Here is a 20,337-nt window from a genome sequence, read left to right as displayed (position 1 = left end):
CCTGGGATGTGGGGCAGGGAGGGTCGATACTGAGCCCCAGGGCCTGATCTGGCCCAAAGGTGGGCCCCTTGCTATGCATCTAGTGCCCAGGGCCAAAAGATTATACACTACTATTTAAATAGAAGAAGAAAAAGTAGATTTGGCCATCACAATAGAAGCTACCTCACAGGCAGCATACCAGACACTAAACACCACGTAACATTAGCTATGAATAGGTACCAAATACTGAATGGTAAATCTTAATATTAACTGTAAATATAGACCCGATTCTTGAAACTATTTATGCATGATGTTCCGTGAACCCCCAAACTATTGACTGCTTGTACCGGGGGGGGAAACTAAAAAAAAATACCGCTCTTGCTGATTTTTTTCACTCTCTCTATCGCAAAACTTACAGAAGAATTGCTCTTGTGTTGCATGTAAAACTGCTCTGTGAACTCTTACCGTCCCTCTTACGGGCGTGGTATTCTAATATGATGTATGGGAAGCGGGAGGCACGGAAAAATTAAATTTCTTGCCTAGCATGTCAACGGATGAATCAGAAACGCAACACAGCTCCCAGACCTGGAGCTGAACCACTGAACTAATTATGTCTTAATAATGTTGTTTTACATTTGTAGGAAACCTGTCTAGTTTAAGTCGTCTTGGCCTGAGGTACAATAGGCTGTCGTCAATTCCGAAGTCGTTTTCAAAATGCAGTGAACTTGAAGAACTGAATTTGGAGAACAACAACATTTCTACTTTACCAGAGGTGAGAGGCACGAGGTGCAGGTTGGGGTGAGTGTGGTCAGGAATTTTTCAGTTTCAGGACGTCAGAATAAAGCGGAGGAAAAGGTGCCGAAGGCTCACTTTGGTCTCTTGCCTCAGCTCAGGCAAGAATGTCCTGTTCGTTCTGCATGCAAAGAATTGTCTTTAGCATCTTCGTAACGCGGGCTAGTGTGCAGTCTTATACCCGTGTTACCTGTTACCTTACCACTGCAGTACGTCTTTCTTGACGACACACCACCCAGTGGCAAAAAGAAAACTTGTCAGCATTTCTTTGGTGACCTGGGATTGTGCATAGGGCTAGGAAGGAGCAACTCTTCTGCTTTGTGCTTCTCCAGTAGCTGCCAATCCAACTAGTCTCCTGCCCCATCCCAGTCGTAGGATATGCCAGTTTCCTTAACCATCATCGCACTCAACTTTGCAGGGAACATGATGCTCCTAGGGATTTGGCACCTAATTTCCCTCTAGAAGGAATACATTTCAGCTCAGTTTGTGGTTTGGAGCTGGTGAGAGAGACGAGGCCTGATTCCAGTAAACTTAAGTACTCTCTCTACTCTGAAATACCCACAAACATCCCATTTTTTTCTCCCTGTGATACAGATTGTTATTGGCAATTCAGAGCACAATCTTAGATTGGGGTTTGCAGAGCCCTGCTAGTTTGCGCCTTTGCTCTTCCCATGCCTCAGATTGACATAACAGGACAGCAGTCTATCAGATTTCATGGTGATGATGGCTTTTTGCACTGGCAAATGTTTAGAAGCCACTTTTTAAATTAAAGCTTAGTGTGTGAGTAAGAATCGCTCAACTTGTGAATTCACTCTAAAATCAGCAGCTTATTGTTTGGGTTTTCTTTGCTCCCTTGGCAGAGCATATTGCTTCTATTTAGACTTGTAGAAAAGTAGGGCTGGAAGGGCCTTTCAGAGGCCATCCAATCCAGCTGCCCATGTGAGGCAGATTCATCCATATCCAAACCATCCTATACAAATCCATTGTTTAACCTATTAACAAAACTACAGCATAAACCCTGACACAACCACATGGCATAACACCCTCAACTGCCTCGGGTAAAGCAGGGGGACGATGGTGGCCAGTGTCCTGCTGTTGCAAATAATAAGCCTGAGATATCCAATGAAGAGGGCCGTGGCTCCTGGTACAGAGGAACGCAGAAACCCCGACAGTCCTTACAAATCTGACCATGGCATAAAAGCCCATACTCATTCCAGTTATGGCAATCAGTCTGACCCTGAACAGAAGGGCAAGACGCTCTAGCCAGGAACCTCTGGGTTTAAGAATCAGCAGCAGCTTTGATGCTTCCCAGTCAGTATCCCCAGCCTTGGCTGCTGCCAACACCCAATGGTCCTGAGGAAGTTGAAAAAAAGAGTGAATAAACCCTGTCATAGGAGGGGGAAAACATTTTTTTCTGGCACCGTGGGGCAACCAGCAAAGCCCAGAAGCATGGGAAATACCTGTAATACAACACAGACATCCTAGAAGTCACATTAGTCTTCTGCCATTCATGTGCTTCCATTGTGTGGGAATAGTTTCTTGAGCTTCCAGTATTGTGCCCTTTTAAAAGCTTCCGGCCGTCCTGGGTGCCTTTATCCTTCGGTCTTTCTTCCCATGGCACCATGTCTATTAACTCCCCTTGTGTGGGTTGAATTCGGCCTTTTTGAAACCTGGCATCTTAGTCCTGCTAACCTTGTGCTTTCCCTGTCTCAGGATCATGAATTCTATCAAATTGCAATTGCTTCCTCCCAAATTTCCCATCATGTTTGTTTTCCACCAGTTTTTCCCTATTGGTAAGGACATGATCCAAGATAGACAATTTGCTAGTTGTATCCTCAACCTTCTGGAACAAAAAGTTGTCCTCCACACAAGTTAGGGTCGTCTTGACACTTTATATCTGGCTCTTTTGTTCTTCCAGCAGATGTCCAGCAAGTTGAAGTCTCTTACCGGTACCATCTTATAACTTTTGAATTGTTTTGTCATCTCCTTGAAAAGTGCCTTATCCACCTCTCCATCCTGACTTGGTGGCCTACGATAAAACCCCAACAATATATTATATATTGTGGCTATATCTTTCACCTTATAGCTTCACCCAAATATTTTGATCTGCTGTCTTTGCCTTCTGAACCAGGGAACAAGTGTATGTTTTTGCCATACAAGGTGACACCATCACTTTTTCTTCCAACCCTTTTCTTACAAAATGAATTGTAGTTCCCAGCATTGACGTTCCAGGCGTAAAAGCTGTCCCACCAAGTCTCTGTGATACCAATCAGTTCATAGTTCTTTTTTGCTGGGCTATGACTTCTGGCTCATTTTGGTTTTTCACCCCATATTTCTTGCATTTGTATATATACATTGGACATATATTGCATTTTAACCTAGTTGTTTCTCTTTTGCCTCTCGTTGCTGTCTTCTGGCTTTCTGGCCCTTTCCCAGGATTGAGTTGCTACTTCTAGTCCTTTTCTACCCCTGGATTTTTTCTCTATTACCACCCTCCCCTGTGAAACCTAGTTGAAAACCCTCCTTGCTAGGTTAAGCAGACAATGCCCAAAGGTACTCTTCCCTGTTATGGCAGTCTTTCTGTGATGGCACAAGCATAAACAGCACATTTTACAATTCGCATTTATACTTCACTATAGGAGAATCCTGTTGGAGACAGAAGGAGCTTTGCCACAGACCTAATTGGTTTCAGGATTTTCCCTTATGTTTTCTAGGGGAAAGTCCTTCCCATCTTGTAGAACTGATTGGAGCTTAAGATTTCAGAATACGCTGAACTGAATTTATTCTACTATATTTCAAAGCCTCGTCTAAATGTTACCACCACGTCATTTCAGTTTTTGGACTTGTTCTACAAAGAACCACATGTTGCTCTTGAATTGCCTGTATCAAATAATTAAAATCTACCTCAATTGGATGAGTGAAGTGGGAGGCTTTACAGACAACAAAAGAGCTGAAAATAAATTAGGGAAGCTTTAGAAGCACCCAACTACAATAATTGCTTTTCTGCACAGTAATTATCTTAAGTTCAGGAATGATTGACTAGAAACAGAATTGAACAAATATTGAGGTAAAACTGACTTATGTTCACTGTTGAGAGAAAGTAGCCTGGCTGCTTTTAAGAACAAAGCTTAGCAACTCCACCCAGGCTTCTTATGAAAGTAACTGCCCTGTGATTGCAGATACAAAAGTGATTCACTAAAGAACTGATTACGTCTTCTAAAGTAAGCTTACTTGTAACACAAAACTCCCTAGACGTAGTTCTGCTTTACCCATAGGGGTTAATCTGACAGTTAGTTAGTTATACATAAGTACAAAGGGGCAGCTCAAGTATTCATGTGGTAATGTAATCCATTTAAAATTAAGCATCCTTGGCTACAGTATAAAGAACCTTTATATTTGTAGAGAAAATTGCTGAATTGCAAAATGTAGCCAGAACTCATGACACAATGGCTAATAAATATTATATTGTAAAAGGATGGTTTAGGAAAAGAAGTCCCACAGTTTCCATAAATATTGAATGCATTGTTCCTGTCTAATGTGTAACTAAGCTTTCCTTTTTCCTTTCAAAAACATTTTAATTGTTAATTACTTGTGAACTCTTAGACTGCACCAGATAATATATATTATTATTGTTAATGTCTTTGCATAGTCATAGATATAAAAAGTGGCATTTGAAATGCAAAGGTCTGTTTGAAACAATAAGGTTTAAGTGTTGGGCAACCCCGGAGCACTATTGCAAAGTTCAGAACCAGGAACTCCAACCATATAAAACTTGCTTAAAAGGAGGATATCCTCCTAGAAGACTGTTAAATAATGATTAGATTTTAATACGACTAATATCTCTGCAATGTAAAGGTCTATTGTTTAAGTTGGGGGGGTGGGATCGTGCAGTGATTTGACTGAGATAAGTCTTTTGTGTGTGTGTGTGTGTGTGTGTGTTCAAATGTCTGCAAGTTTTATTGGCTCACAACAGCATGCAGTAGATGAAGTCGCAGTTTAATCCTCTCTAGCAGCCGAAAAACACTTGTGGGTAAAGCTCATTGACCATTGAGGCATATTTTATGGCAGCTGTGATGTAGTTGTGACCCACAAGTGAAGAAATTTGAATTTGAGGTTGAAGTTTTTTGTGAAACTGCAGCTTTTCTGTCCTGATCCTAGCTATTACAATATTTATGATATGTAATATCATTCATAAATGTCTAATCCCTGCCATAATTAAGCAAATGGGGCTGAATTTAAGGTTGGCATAGTAACAAGCAGAGATGAAATTTCAGCTGTAGAATGGCATTCACTGTTTATTTCTGTAGTGCCAACTGTGCGCGCCTAGCAATTTACTGCCCGGTAAGAACCTGCGGTCTCTGTCTGACGGCCTTATAATCTAATTACACGCAAGAAAGCCCAGAAAGGCAGATGAGAAGATGAGCAGTGGGTTTGACTAGCAGCTTAGCAACCAGTTTAATGCTGGCTTTTTGTTTTGTATCTCTTTATTCTTTGTTTGTCACAAAATGGCAAATATAGTTAAACTTATGGCAGGAATACGATTCCCCCCCCTTGTTTCCGAGAAATGCAGATATGGGGCTGGTGCAGGGGAGGTGGCAGAGGTGTGTAAGTGGGTGGGTGAGTGTGTGAATGTGATGTCTTCTGGACTGTTTTGGTTAGTGTATATGTTATCTGAACTTTAAGATGCTTTTAAAATACTTGTTTGCTTGGCTGCAGTGGCTGAAGTTGTAATAGTCTGTAAAGGGAATTCAACGTTGTGTCAGGTCTATTCATAAAATAGACTTTTTTTAAATACATCTGTGTTACTATAATAACACATTGAAAAGCAGTGTATTGGTTGCCATCTACTTGAGTCTGCATACAACAGTTTAGCACCATTAGTTTTGTACTTTCTACACAATTGCCATGAAGCTTGTCGCAGTTCAGAAATACAGGCTGCACTTCATCTAGTAAATGCTGGTTAGACATGGTGTATTTTTGGCTGAGCTTTCTAGTAACAGCTGTCTGCTCTCTGGATTGCTTTAGACAGAGCTATCAGTGTTTGCTGAAGGCTGAGCAACAGGTTATAAAACCATTACTTTTTTTCAGAAGTAGTATTTGGAAAGAAAAATAATAGCTGTGTTTCCAAATGCTGGTATGTTGCCCTCTTGTATACTGGTACAATGTGGGCATGTCAACATGTTCATTAATGTGCTGTAATTATGGCACATTTGGTTTAGCACCTGTAATAACAGCGTTACTGCGCATTAAGTTTAGTTTGGTACCTGTAATACTACAGGTGTTAGTGTTGTGGTACCTGTAATACTACAGGGAGTAATTTAGGACCTGGGTTTTTTTTAGTAATAATAGGTACTAAGTTAATGTGCTGTAATCAGCGCTACTGCGCATTAGCACAAAAGCATGCTTTTAAAGTGATATTAATGCTCATTAGACTAAATCCTGCTGCACTTTAGCATGGTTTTTGCCAGCTGCACTAATGCGCAGTAGAATTTGTCTTCTGCGCATTAAGCGTCTTGTTTAGATGTGCCCTGTGTGTGGGAGCAGAGAAATAAAGGTAACACTAGAGATTGGGAGAGAAATTAGTTGGGTGGGCTTTTACTGAATTTAAGACTAGCTAATATTACAGCGCTTCTATTTTTGGGGTGCGGTGGGGGAAGTTTCTTAAAGTGAAAGAAAGGATGCATGTTCAACTAAATGTAAAGTCCTCAACTCGAATAAATAGATGTGCTGAATGGGTGCATGTGTTCCTTCTCTACAGGGACTTTTATCCAGTCTTGTGAAGATGACTAGTTTAACACTAGCCAGGAATTGCTTCCAGTCGTACCCCGTGGGTGGTCCATCACAGTTCTCTACAATCTACTCTCTCAACATGGAACACAACCGCATCAATAAAATCCCCTTTGGAATTTTCTCTAGAGCGAAAGTGTTAAGCAAGCTGAACATGAAGGTGAGGCACTGTCATGCTAATGTTTTTAAAATCCAGAGCAGAGGATTGAATTGATTTCTGTGAACTCCAACTATGTAAAGAACAGAAGACATATAAGACCCAAAGAAAGGCACCTTTGCCTTCGTCGCATATTGCAGGCACAAATCCTTTACCAAATATTTTACTGACTTTAAAAGAAAAAAGCCGAGATTATTGAAAGTAAAATGTTTTTTATTTTTTAAACCTTTTTCTGCTGTTAACTTCAGCTTCGACTTCAGTTTGTTAAATGAAAATCATTGTGCATTAAATTAGTTGTAGATTCATATTTCCAAGCACACGCATTTGAGTCTTGGACTACTACAAGGCAATAGTTCATTTCAGTGAAATAGAAAATTATGGAATTTACCAGTATTATTGGCTTTTTGGTTTTGTATAAGTGTGGGCTTTCTGTACAATGATCTAAATTGGGATTGTGTTGTGGGGAATATAGCTAGTGAGCACAGATAGGAGTACTTTGCCCCTTCTGTGTACTGTGCTAGGTGCTGTATGTGTTTGATTTAAGGACATATTTTTGTTTCTAGACTGCTAGACAGGTTACACATGCAGAAAATAGACTGTATGAACAGTTGAATAACACTGAAGCAGTTGGGTTGGTTTAATGTATGACCAAGTACAGCCAGACATAACAATGTTTCTTAGACATGACAAACAATTTCTTGATGTAATTTTAAAAAACGCATTTGTTGATAGATGATGCAAGTTATTTATTCCTAGTTGGACAGCATTGAAAAGATAGGAGCTTTCAAAATGTCTTTTCTTCAAAGAGCTTGCGGACTGAAATACAAGCTTAAATGGAAGTGCAACATTAAAGGTCGGAGGCAATGACTACTAGAATGTGTTTTAGAAGTTTTTAATATTATTACCAAAACTCTATAACTCTTCTTTAGATATTGGATCCGTTTTTATTAGCTTAAATTCGTGTCGACTTCAGATAAAATGGTATCTTGAGGATAACTGAATTATTAAAGTTGGTGTCTTGATGTGTTACCTTGGAAAGGGTGTTCTGTTTGTAGTTGCAGTGCAGGAGAATGAGACGAAAGGAGAAACATTTTCTGTGGAAGACTGAATTGATCTGCATTTTTAAAATTATTTCAGAAAATACACATGGGGGGAGAGAGTATCAGGCTATGTGGAAGCTGCAGTTAAGATTGGCTGTTCTCAGGTTTAAACACTTAGCAAAATGTTTGTGGGTCTCTAACGTAGATAATTATTCTTCCGTAAAGGTACCGGGCAGTCTTTAATTTGTTTACCAATAGTTTGAGCAGCCTGGCTACTGGTTAGTTTGAATTCCCGCTATCCAGTGGCTTAGACCGAATCGTATTTCAGGCAGTCTGGGTAACTCGAGGTTGTGATTCATTCCCAATGGTTGTACTGCATCAGCAGTTCTGGTGCACCTGTTGTTTGCAAACACCAGGCGTAGAGTTTTTATAACACAGGTTCAGTTCCTGACTGGTCCTGGTGTTCCAGCTGCCGGTCATAGGCCTTGAACCATAAATAACACTGATTCTTAGAAAGCAATGTAAGCGTACTTGACTTTGCTGAGTCATTAATGGCATTGGTGCCCGATATGGGTCAGTTTTGTTTTGTTCTCTTCCAGCTCCCCCTTAAGGCAGGTATTCATGCCCAAAGTGTTCATATTGGACCCAAGTATACATACTCTCGAAGAAAGTAAGGTGTCAGACAACTGCGACAACTGAAATGTCAAGAGTTCTTGCTCTTCTAGACTGCCCTTCTTTCCTTTTGTCACATTGGTAACACAAAGAAAGCTCTGTCTGAAGATTGTATGGTGCTCATCGCATTTTTGGAATTCTTCTTTAAATGTTCCAATATTTATCAAAGTTTTTCTCTGTAGATTTTAAGTAAAAAAAAAAATATATATATATATATATTTTTTTATTTAAAGTAAGTGCTCCATTTTAATTAATTCTCCAAGCTGGCTGCTTTTCAAATGCAAAATCTAAATGTTTCATGTCTTCAATCGTAGGACAATCAGCTAACTTCTCTTCCTTTGGACTTTGGAACTTGGATTAGTATGGTAGACCTGAACTTAGCCACTAATCAGCTCTCAAAAATTCCTGAGGACGTCTCTGGGCTGGTTTCCCTTGAGGTGAGAACATAGTGAATATCTGAGTAACCAAATCTGCAGATAATAATTTTCTCTGTTTCTGATTTAAGTGATGTTATTTTGGGTAATCCATGAAAAAAATGTAAAGAAGTATGTGTGCATTTCAGATGCTTAGGTCTTACTTGAATAACCTTTTTGGAGTCTGGTGCTCTTGAATGCTGTGTGTATGCATCTCATGTATTACTTGCTTTGAAAAAGAAATGCCTCCCAACCGTATGTATAGTGTTATGGAAAATAAAATGAAATCAAACTAGGTTCCGTGCTCAGAAGCTTTGGCATAGAAGTAAAGGAAGCCAAAAAATCCAACGAAGGGATAAACCTTAACCATATGGACCAAGCGTTAACCATAAAGGTGGGCACTTGGGATTCTCTTGGACCTTCTTTGGGCAGGAAATTATGTAGACAGATGCCAGGAACTAAGATGAGCCTTCTCTTTTGTTCTTACTGGGCACGTCTACACCAGGCGCTAACTGCTCAGTAGCCTAATAACACTTTGCAGTAGTGTGCTGGGCAAAAACCATGCTAACACGCCACTGTGCAGTAGTATTAGGCTACTATGCAGTAAGCATCACTAAAATCCCATGCGCTGGCACTACTGCACAATAGCATGAGTTGCTGCACATTGATTTAGTACTTGGTTAGCCAAGTAGTAAACTTAATGCATAACAACTATGGTGCATTAATGAATGTGTAGACGCGCCCACTCAGATGGAACCCTGTAAGGGTGAGCAAAGACAGATGGGCTTAACTTCCTGAAAGGGACAGAAGGGCATTTGAGCAAGTAGTTCTGCACATTAAGGGAACTTTGAAACCGTCAGCAGGTCACTGAAAAGAATCTGTTGATAGTGCCAATAAATAAACGCCACACTTAAAGTTTAAAGCTGCTCCAGTATAACTGTTTGTGCTGTAACTTTTCTTCCAATCAGCTGACAATTTTCTATAGTTTGGGGGGAGGTTAAAATTTTATATAAGTAGGGTGTGCTCAATGATCCAGTTCTCTTTTGCTCAAGAATCTTTCTGTTTATAATATCAAAATCAGCAACTTCTGGAAAATGGACAATGAAATGTCATGCTACTCAAGCCAGAGATCTTGCAAGCCCATTAGCTTTATTTTCCCTTAAAATAAAGATGTGGGTACAAAGAGTTGTTTATGCAGTGTTTTTAATGCAAAAACTGAAGGTTTCTGCAGCAGTGCAAAACAGAGGGCTCCTTGGGGATTAGATCACTGGGCTCTGAGGATCTGCAGATCAAACTGAATTAACATGGTGTTGTGGACATTTGGAGCTACTAAAAATTAAACGTTGCATGTCGGTTTGCTCATTAGTAAAATGTCATAATTACCTGCCTCATGGTAATGAGGCTGAATTGCTTTTAGGGATCTTTTAGCTCCCCTGGTGAAAGGTGGTGTATTAGTGCAAATTGTGAATAATATAATTATTTATGCGGCATCATAAGTGACCCTGGTACTTGAAAGCATAGGCAAAGACGGATTTTTTAGCCCAGGGGAACTTCATCTAACTGAAATGAGAACAAATAGGAGGTGGTGGCAACCCCAGGATGACTAGGAAAGGGGACTGATGAATGATCACTTGAGAGATGAGTGCATGTGTGTAGAGAATTCCCAAGCACTTCATTATACAAGGTTTCAGGGTTCCCTTTTCAAAATCCACTTGTGGATGGACTTACGGAGGGTGTGAGCTTGGTAGATTAGGGAGGGTATGGAAAGCAGAGGGGACAACAACAAAGAGGACAGTGGGGCAGGGAAAGAAAAGGAAGTTTGTAGTAGGTCTGGTTTTCTTCACTTGTTAGCTCGGTTCTGTTTTTATCTTTCCTGAAAAATGCACAAGATTACAGGTAATTCCATTGAACTGCAATCTGTTCTTGTCAATTTAAATTTCAGTAATTTAACTTTGTAGAATATTGTTTTAATTGCTGATTTTTGTTTCCTTATTTTTTACTCCCACAGTTTTAGCATGTGCCAGTTTTTTGCACTGAATACCATGTAGTTCCAAAGTGTAAAGAGAGTTTTATTGTTTGCTTATTATATTACTGAAAACATATTTTTTTCTTAAGGTTCTTATCTTGTCAAACAATCTTCTAAGGAAACTTCCCCATGGCATTGGAAATCTGCGGAAACTGCGAGAATTGGATCTAGAGGAGAACAAACTGGAATCCTTGCCAAATGAAATAGCTTACCTTAAGGATCTGCAGGTAAAGCAATGAGTTGAGATGTATTGTATAACCCTTTCATTTACACCAAGCCAATTTGAAAGTTCTTACTTAAACTGATTGTACTCATCACTCCTAGGAAAGGTTAAGGAAGGAATTCAGATTAGTGTAGGTAATCAGTTATCAGGACTCTTCCCGCCGTTTCCGTCATCCTGGTTAATTTTGTGATCCAGTTAGACCATGTAACATTGAATAAAATAACAAAGTCATTACTGGAATAGCTCAAGATTTCAGTAATGTTTATAAAAAGCTGTTACATTTCTTTGATGAAATGTAGGTCTAAAAGTATAAATTTACTGTTATATTTAATAACATTCAACAGAAATATTGAACTCTGTAAAGACCTAGGGATTGCTCCCTCTTCTGTTAGCTGTTGGTTACAGAAGGCACTAGCTTCTGCAAGCTGTTGGTTTACTAGCTAGATTTTCTGATATTTCTCTGTCTGTCTGAAAGTATGTAGTATTAATTTAGTATTTTTAAAAACTTCCCCTCCAGAAACTAGTTTTGACTAATAATCAGTTGACCACCCTTCCAAGAGGAATTGGTCACCTTACCAATCTGACGCATCTTGGGCTTGGAGAGAATCTTCTTACACACCTTCCTGAAGAAATTGGTAAGATGCTGTTTCTGCTTTCCCATTCAGTATGATAAAGCAATAATTGCCAGGTGGAGGCAACCTCTGGCCTGCAGCCTATGTGGCCCACCAACTTATTTCATCCAACCTATGAAGATGGGATGTAGGTGGCCCGCCTTTGGACCAAAGCCCATTAATTTAGCCTGCTGTTCCTAAAAGGTGCCCTGCCCTAGAGCCCTGAGAGAGACCATATGATATGCATCTCGTATGTCCACAAAGCACATAAGTGCCATACTGGGTCAGGCCAGTGGTCCATCTAGCTCAGTATTATTTTGTCTCTGACAGTGGCAGAAATCAATGCTGTAGAGAGAGAGCATTGAACCATTTATTGCTAGAGTGACCTATCCCTATTTGATATCCTTTCTGGCATTCACAATTATTGGTTTAGAGATGCTAGAAGAAACATTTCCAAGTTTCTCCACATGAAAAACTTATCACCAGAAGAACTCCTGTCTCGGGAAGAGCACTGCAACGTGTTTTCTCGTAACTGTTTCATAAAACTACAGTAAAGGAAATTGTCTGTTTTTTGCTGATTTTAGTTATTCTGTATATGAACAGTTTACAGAGGAAAACCAAAGTGGAGTAATATGTTTCTCTGTGTTAGCACCTGATAAAGTAGATTGTTGTCTGCGACAGTGCATGGCTCTCTGAAGCAGTTAGTCCTGAAGGGGGCCACCCTGCCTTGCCTTCTGCCTTCCTCTGTGAGTGTGGATAAATAGCATTTTAAAATTATTCCACTTCAGAGCTGAGCCTCTGTAACTGTTCCATCCATCCACTTTAATTGGAAGTGAAAGCACTGTAGCTGTAAACCTGTTTTGTTAAGGTTTTAAAGTCAGGGCAGTTTCCACTACAGTGGTATAGAACATGGGGCTGTGGGCAAACCCAGTCTCCCAGTGCCATCTCATCCAGCCTTTGGGGCTGCCTACAGGTCCAAAAATTTGCTGGGGGGGAGTGGGTTGCTGCCCAGTTTCCAGATCTGTGGGGGTGTAGGTTTGCACAGTGGCGCAGGGCCTGACCTGCGTGTACAGGAACCAGCGCAGAGCTGATCCAGTCTGCTGGCCAGCCCCTTGCTACTCATCTGGCTCACAGGGCCAAAAGGTTGAGCACCACTGGGTTGATCTATCTGCCCATTGCTGCAGAGAAGCAAGCCAGCCCTGGCTCTTACTGGGGTACAGATGGGTAGGAAGGTTGCTGCATCTGAGACCAGAAGTCGACATGAATAATTTCCTTGGCAAGGAGTCTCCAAGTGAAATAATGCTTTTGATTTGGAGAGCTTCTGTTTGAATGCTGCTATAAGCCATGAGAACCAAGAGGGAGATTTGCTTTTATATTTGAACGTTTTCTTTTAACCAGGTACACTGGAGAATCTGGAAGAACTGTATTTGAATGACAACCCCAATCTACACAGCCTTCCTTTTGAGCTGGCTCTCTGCAGCAAACTATCAATAATGAGCATTGAGAACTGCCCACTCAGCCACCTTCCGCCTCAGATCGTTGCTGGAGGACCCTCGTTCATCATTCAGTTCCTAAAAATGCAGGGACCATATCGTGCCATGGTCTGATGCAAATCGGATTGTCCCATACACTGTACAAAATCCAAACTGCATTAATGTTACCATTATTTATATATACAATATGTGCATCATGTATTGTATTATATATATAAATAATGTAAAAGGCAAATCTGAGACTGTATTATGTGTTTCTGCTAATAGAGGAATCATAGCCATTTAGATTTTTTTTATTCTGTAAAAATGCTTGTCTAAGTTTTCTTTGCTGAATTTGATGGATGTTTGTCTGAGTAATCTGGAAATGCCAGTTCACATAAAGTGATTGCCAACAAATTCAAAAAATTAAATTTAAGGGAGAAAAATAATTTTGCTTGCATCTACTTTCAGTGAAGAAACATGCACACAATCTTACAGAGTTGAACGTTTGTTTCCCTCCTCCTTTTGTGTTGAACCCAGTAGGATCGTATGTCCTGAAGTTGGGATTTTCTTTAACTTATTTTGAGATCTGAAACAAACGGTGTTTTTATATTGTTTACAGTCAGAGTAAATCACTGGATTTTGTTTTGTTTTGATTTGCTCTGTTTTAATCAATCATATCTAGAATTTATATGCTTCTGCTGAAAAATTTTTATTGACCGGTTTATATACTAAAAATATTCACTCATCAAAACAACTGGTAGGGTGGAAAAGATGCAGTCAAAAAGAGCTTGAATTCTTTTAAGTCTTGCTTCTCTGTGGGCATAACATATCTGAACCGAGCCTTTTGTGGTTGATCTTTTCTAGCACAATTAACCTTTTCAGATTGGTAAAAATATCAAATGGTCTCAGTGAAAAGCAGTTCTTATTTTGTGAAGTTACAATTCCATAAGGTCTAACAATAGAGTTGAATGGCAAGGAAATAATATATACGAACCTTTTTTATTATAAAGTTATCATGAATTACAATGAGCAATTTTAAGGATTCCTCACAGTCCTTGTACAAAAAATGAATGTGTCTTACTTTTAAACACTGCAGTTATTATATGTAAGTTTTAAGGGTGGTTAACAATGTACTATGGTTTTATATCTTGACTTGCCTTGTACCTCCTTCCATGATGGAACCTCTGTGTCCAAGCACAATATCTTCACACTGTGCTGTTTTGCTGCTGAACTAAATGCACTTTTCCCCACTGCTTGGGGCACTTGCTTCAAAATATTCAGTTCAGTACCACGGTTATGCTTTTATATAACCTCATTCTGTCAACTTCAGTATTAAAACCGATGTTATAAAGAGGCACTTTTTTTTTTTTTCATTTGTGCATAGATGGTAGCTCCATAGAAATACTGTAAGTGGTTCACACACAGTTCTGTTCCCTTTATCTTGGTTGCTTCAAGGCAGAACATGCTTCAGTGAAATGCACACCACTGCTGCACGTGCAGTGCCAGTTCCCCTTCTTTTCTTTAAGAAGATGGAAAGTCTAAGGGCAGTTGCATTCCAGTTGTTCACTAAACTGTCCAGTTGACTTGCATAATGGATTGCTGCGGGGGTGTCGTGAGCTAGTGTATCTTTTGAACAAAATGCAATAGTCAATGCCATGAGAAATGTATTTCCCATGTGGAAATTTGAGGATATGATTTCTGGCTTTAAGATTGTGCTTAATTTTATGTATTGCCTTGTTCCGGTTTTCCTAACATCGACTGTAACTTGTGTTCTGTTTTGTTTGATGTCTTTTCATTAACAAGGAGCCTCTTGAAAGGCAGGTGGAGATATAAAACCTTAGAGGACTTAAACATGCTGTAAAACTATCGTAGATGTCACTGGATTTTACAAAGTAATGTCCTTTCCCTTCCCTTGTATTTTTTTTTTACATCTACTGTAGCTTTTCAGTTTAGATTTTAGTTTATGAAAGGTGTATGTTACATTTATGCCTGGAGTTTGATCTTTCTCAGCAGTAAGTTGGTAAGCAATTGAGATGCTGAAATGTGTCGTTTCAAACTGTAATGGAGTTTCTGCATTTACTGTTAAAACCTACGCAGTACTTCTCAGTTCATTTGGGGACAACCTTTTTTTTTTTTTTTTTTGGTTAGTTGATGAATTTCCTCAAAACAAAGATGACTTTGCCTCGTGTCTTTTAAGTTATATTGGCTGTCTTCCCCCATTTGCTCCTCCAGTTCCCCTTGAATGAGAGTTTATCCTTTAATTTATAAATCATCTCATCTCTGCCCTTTGCAACAGGGCAAGATTTTAACAATGAAATATAATACAAGAAGAATCATTTTAGAGACTTCCCAAAAGCCTGAAGTAGTAGTGTATCGAACAGCAGGGTGCCAGTCCTGCCCTTCCCACCTCCTGCCCCCTGCCAGTGGAATACATGCTTCCGATTATCATAGGCTAGAAAGATTCAGGTATGGACGTTGTTGGGCTGTATTCACGGAAGTGAGATTGTTTAGGATGTAAATATTGTGATCAGATTAGTTAAGATGCATGATTAATGACTCTGATTGAGCTGACCCCACCTTTATAATACTCCACAGGATGAGAACTTGGTTACCAAAAGTGCTTGTTACAGTCTTACAAATAAACGTGCAGTCTTTTGATTTCACTTAGAGGAATGAATAAAGTACTGAATCAAAATATAGTGATGTTAAAAAGAGGATATTTTTTATCAGAGTATCCTTGTGCTAGTGTAGTTGTGGTAATGCTAAATACTCCCGAGTCGTCTTTGGGAGTGTTTTTAATTTTTTAGAAATTCGGAGGTGAACATTTGGGAGTGTCTAGAGGGAGAGGTGATTCAAAGCAGCGCGAGAGACGTTCTGGGGCAGAAAAGAAACTTCAAGAGTTCAGAAGGTTTTCCCTATAACTCGAATTATGTACTTTGGCTATTAAATGAGTATCTTGGATTTGGGAATAAGCTTTAGCAAGCAAAATAATTCTGTATTCTGAATTCCTGGTTTTCCAGGGTGTTAGATTGTCACCTAGGTTTCTAGGTTGTCTTTTTCTGCCAAATACCATATGCTGGAATTCATGCTCTCTTGTATACATTTTAAGATTTTACATCATGCTGGTCAAATTAAAAATAAGTAAAATAAGATATGGTATATTCAATCATGAGCAAGTTGGAGGAATGGGATTCTGAAGGGTATTTAAGTAGCAGGTGGACAAAGGGCTGTTCCAGATGTTTCGATTAAAACTTACTTCCCTTGCCATACTGATTTGACTAGTGTTATCTCCTGAAATGCGTTAAGGCCAGGTACAGACTTTACACTTTAACTGGTATAAGTGATTAGAAATGAATTTGTAACTGCCAGAGAAGTTCAGCACACACAACCAGTGTATACCCATAACAGAACAGATTAGTTTTTGTGCACAGACTGGTTTTAAAATGGTGGTACCTGGTCTAAGATTTGCCCCGTCTCCTTTCCTTCCTCCCTCCCTCCCACCTCAAGGGCGAATATGTGTTTGGTTCAGCACCGAGCTAAACTACGCTGCTTACAAAGAACTGTGTAGCTTCGATTCCGCCCCTGACTTCTTGAATGTCTGTACCTAGCCTGAGAGACCATAATTCTAATAAGTGTGACAATCTTTAGGTCCCTGGTCTGGATGCAAAAGCAAATCATGACTTGTATTGCCTAATTCGGGCAATATTGGCAACCAATATGGGGCACTGTCATGGAGCATGCCTTGACTAACAAGCAAAATACTGTGCTACAGAATATAGTGTTATGGAAATCTGATAAAGTAGAAAATAGACTAGGGAGCATTTAAATGTAAAGGAACAGTTGTCAACGTGAGTTGTGTTTTGAAGCACGTACTTGCATTTTCGTTGGCCAGGTAGAAAGTTGACTGTGGACTCTTGGCTGGAAAAAAAACATTTTTGTTTATAAACACTATAAAAATATTGAAGTTGCCCCTCTGACCACCTCATTTAGCTTTCTGAACAGGAACATTTAGATGAATATCCAAACATTGGTAACTGCAGTAGAAATACTGTGTGTGAAAGTAGGGTGACGTGGTTCAAAATTGGCACTTTGAGGTTGCCACATGCTACTGGAAACTTAAATCCATGTTTTTTTATTTTAAAACAATCTAGTAATGTAGAATATTTGGTGCTTCAGTGCCTCTCTCTTAGACTTTCTGTGCAGTTTTGTCCATCTTTAGCTGATGTTGTGTAAGAAATTGCATGTTCAGACTTCTTGAAGGTAGTGTTTGCTCATGTAAATGGTTTAAAAAGCAGTACTCTAGGTGGTTAGCACTTAAACCCACTGCATCACCTAAAGCGCAAAAACTTTCAGTACCATATTTAATTCTGGAAGTCTGCAAAATAGCTTTTTTTTTCTTTTTTTTTTTTTTTTTTTAAATCTCTGAAGGATCAATACAAACTCATTAACATATCAAGGGACAGAGGATGTCTTCATTCATAACCAAGGAATCTAAATGCAGCAGAGTGCTTTTGTATAGTCAATATTGCACCTCAGTTGTATGTTGAACCGGCATGCCAGAACTTGCTTTTAATTAGACGTGCAGTTGGCAGTGATTTGCACAACACACAAACTTCAAGGCACAGTTAGGACAATTACAAACAAATTATAGCATCTACAAACAGTATCAAATGGTTTTTGTTTTTATTCTAGCAAAGATCAGAAGATCATGTTTATTATTATGATATTTAGGTCTTAACCGGGACTGCACAGGATTTTTGCTGTGGGAAATATACCAGACCATGATAATTTGTGGTCAAAAGCTAAATAAGAGTGTAAACAGTCTACAAAAATGTACTTTTAATCTGAATTATTGTAATGTTGATTATGTCTATATAAAAGATTGCCTTGCTTTTTTATAAAGTCATTCTGTATCAATGCATTCATTATAAATATATTTGTAAATGAGCTGCCACCGAGTCTTTTGAAAGTTTTCTAGTGTTAAAGTCTAATTTAACTTGGAGGTAAATCATAATTTTGCAGTGTCAGCGACAACTGAGAACTGCGTTTTCATTATATATACCTCTTCACTCTTTTGAAGATACTTTTTTTTTTCCAAGTCAAATACAAAGTGAAATGTATACTGATTTCAGGAAACTCCAGAAGTTGCATGACGGTAACTGCTCTAAATATCAGATATGTAAATTGCACACCTTTATAAAGCAAATGTTTGTACAACCTTTTACTTTCATTTTGTTCTAGTGTCACAGTAAGACATAAAGAGGATAGGGTCACTGTTCTCTTCAGAAGGAATAACAAACCTTGACTCTGGATTTTAGTGGAAAATGAGTTCCTGTGAACAAAATAGATGCCTAAAGTGCGTAAGAGACACGAAATCACCTAGATTTAATCTCTTTGGTTTAATAAAAGAAAACATTTCCAAACTGACATGATGCAGTGTTGCAGGATATCTTCTAACTGTGTAGCTTATTACAATACATAGCCACTGTTCCAAGTAGCTAGTGCTTGCATTTTATTCTTCAAGCAAATAGACCAAAAAAAAGAAGAATTTTAATGCTACTTTGGCATTTCCAGAAATGCCAGTGGCCCCATTTAGGAGACATTGCAGCCGTCCAGTATTTAGGTGATCTTGAGATGTGCTCTGGAAAGAAAAGGTTGAAGTATTTTGGGTCATTACGGGCTGGCAATTTGGGCAGAAGCTCATACAAAAGTCTCCAACCGTCTCAACAGACAGTGGACAGAGATGGTGGGCAACTGCTGATGCCAAGAAGCTTGCACTTACCTACACTATCCCATATATCTTGGCTGGGTTGAGCTTTTCTTCACCCAAACTGATTCAAGCTTGGTGAAGCATTGGGGAAAGAGACCGCAGCACATGGGTCTGATGATAGGGTAATACATCTAATTGGTATCACCAGGTTTAGGACACTTGAGAAAACGCTTACCGATCTCCCTGGATGCACATATGCACATTTTAAAAATACTGAATTAGAGAATGAAAAATAATTTGATTTTACATCTGCTGCTGCCTCCTTATTCCCCTCTCTTCCATCCACGTGTAGCTGCCATTCTCACGTGCAACCCCATTCCAGTTTCCTTCACTGGCTTCCTGTTGTTTGGGTTTAAACTTCATTGTGCCAGATGATGAAAGGCAGAACTACTTCTGTGATTACATTTCAGACCTTTCAGGTTCCACCTCTCCTGTTTAGTCTGCCAGTGATATAAGTGGTTAAAAAAAAAAAAGTCCTGCCAAATTTTCTCAGTTTAAAAAAAAAAAAGAGGGGTGGGGGGGCTTGACTACACTTTTTTTCTTCACACCTGGTATTCTTTCTGAAGTTTTCTTTGTACACTTTTTTTTTTTCAATAAGTTTCAATTTTCTCCAGAAAATTGCCTTTTTGGAGGGCTTCCATTACAGCGTCTGCAATCGCCCACTTTCTGTTTTGGTCAACAGCGCATGTCTCCCCTCCCTATTCTATGTCTAGGCAAATCAGCTCTGTGCCTTGTTGATTCCTGTCCTCTATGTGTGTCCACTCCATCTACGATCTCTCTACCCCTTGTTTCTCCTGTCAACTGTTTCCTAACGTCCAGAAATTAGATGAAGAAATTGCCAATGCCAGGGCTCCCAAAAATGACCACTACTTCTCATGAATAACTTGAAGAGCTCCTTCCACTGAGCCTCCAACCTCCCTTGTCTACCTGTGATTAAGATTTTTTTCAGCTCTTTGTGGGGCAGAAACAGTTCCTTGCTTTGTCTTGTACAAAACTACACGTATTGGAAGGGCTTGAGAAATAAGCGTGACAAAATGAAACCTGCACAGCACCACCCACCAGATGTCTTGATGAACATGAAAAATACCCCACTGCTTCTCTTGGTACATATCAGTGACGGTAGGAAACAGCCCTGGCAGGGCAGTCCCTGTCCCTTTGCCGGAGGCAGAATGTGAACCCTAGTATCTGAAGTTATCGGATCTTGCAATAAAAGCGTTAACACAGTGCTAACGGTGGACTCCAAATTTAAAGTGAATATTTAAATCCTAATCAAAGTTGGCTTTGGAATGTTAAAGAAGGGGTCTGCAGGCTGGATCGGGCAGTGAGGCGCTCTGATCCAGGGTGCGGGATCAGTGAAAACACGGGCTGTGGTGCCCATCCCCTCCACAGCGC

General features: G+C 39.5%; 1 protein-coding gene across 1 annotated transcript in view; it reads left to right on the top strand.

Annotated features, from left to right (window-relative positions):
• SHOC2 (SHOC2 leucine rich repeat scaffold protein) overlaps positions 1 to 17,116 on the top strand; it is a 94,853-nt gene extending 77,737 nt beyond the window's left edge. Inside the window, exons 4-9 of the mRNA XM_090057413.1 lie at positions 621 to 751; positions 6,530 to 6,718; positions 8,742 to 8,864; positions 10,956 to 11,093; positions 11,607 to 11,724; positions 13,099 to 17,116. Coding sequence (XP_089913539.1) covers positions 621 to 751; positions 6,530 to 6,718; positions 8,742 to 8,864; positions 10,956 to 11,093; positions 11,607 to 11,724; positions 13,099 to 13,307 — 908 coding nt within the window. The 3' untranslated portion in view covers positions 13,308 to 17,116. The remainder of the gene's footprint in view (positions 1 to 620; positions 752 to 6,529; positions 6,719 to 8,741; positions 8,865 to 10,955; positions 11,094 to 11,606; positions 11,725 to 13,098) is intronic.
• The last annotated feature ends 3,221 nt before the right edge of the window (positions 17,117 to 20,337 follow it).

Source organism: Crocodylus siamensis, chromosome 7 (genome assembly GCF_052110815.1).
Source record: "Crocodylus siamensis isolate JL-2025a chromosome 7, ASM5211081v1, whole genome shotgun sequence".
Taxonomy (NCBI): domain Eukaryota; kingdom Metazoa; phylum Chordata; order Crocodylia; family Crocodylidae; genus Crocodylus; species Crocodylus siamensis.
Note: the sequence above shows the minus strand (reverse complement) of the source record. Positions and strands in the feature narration are given on the sequence as shown.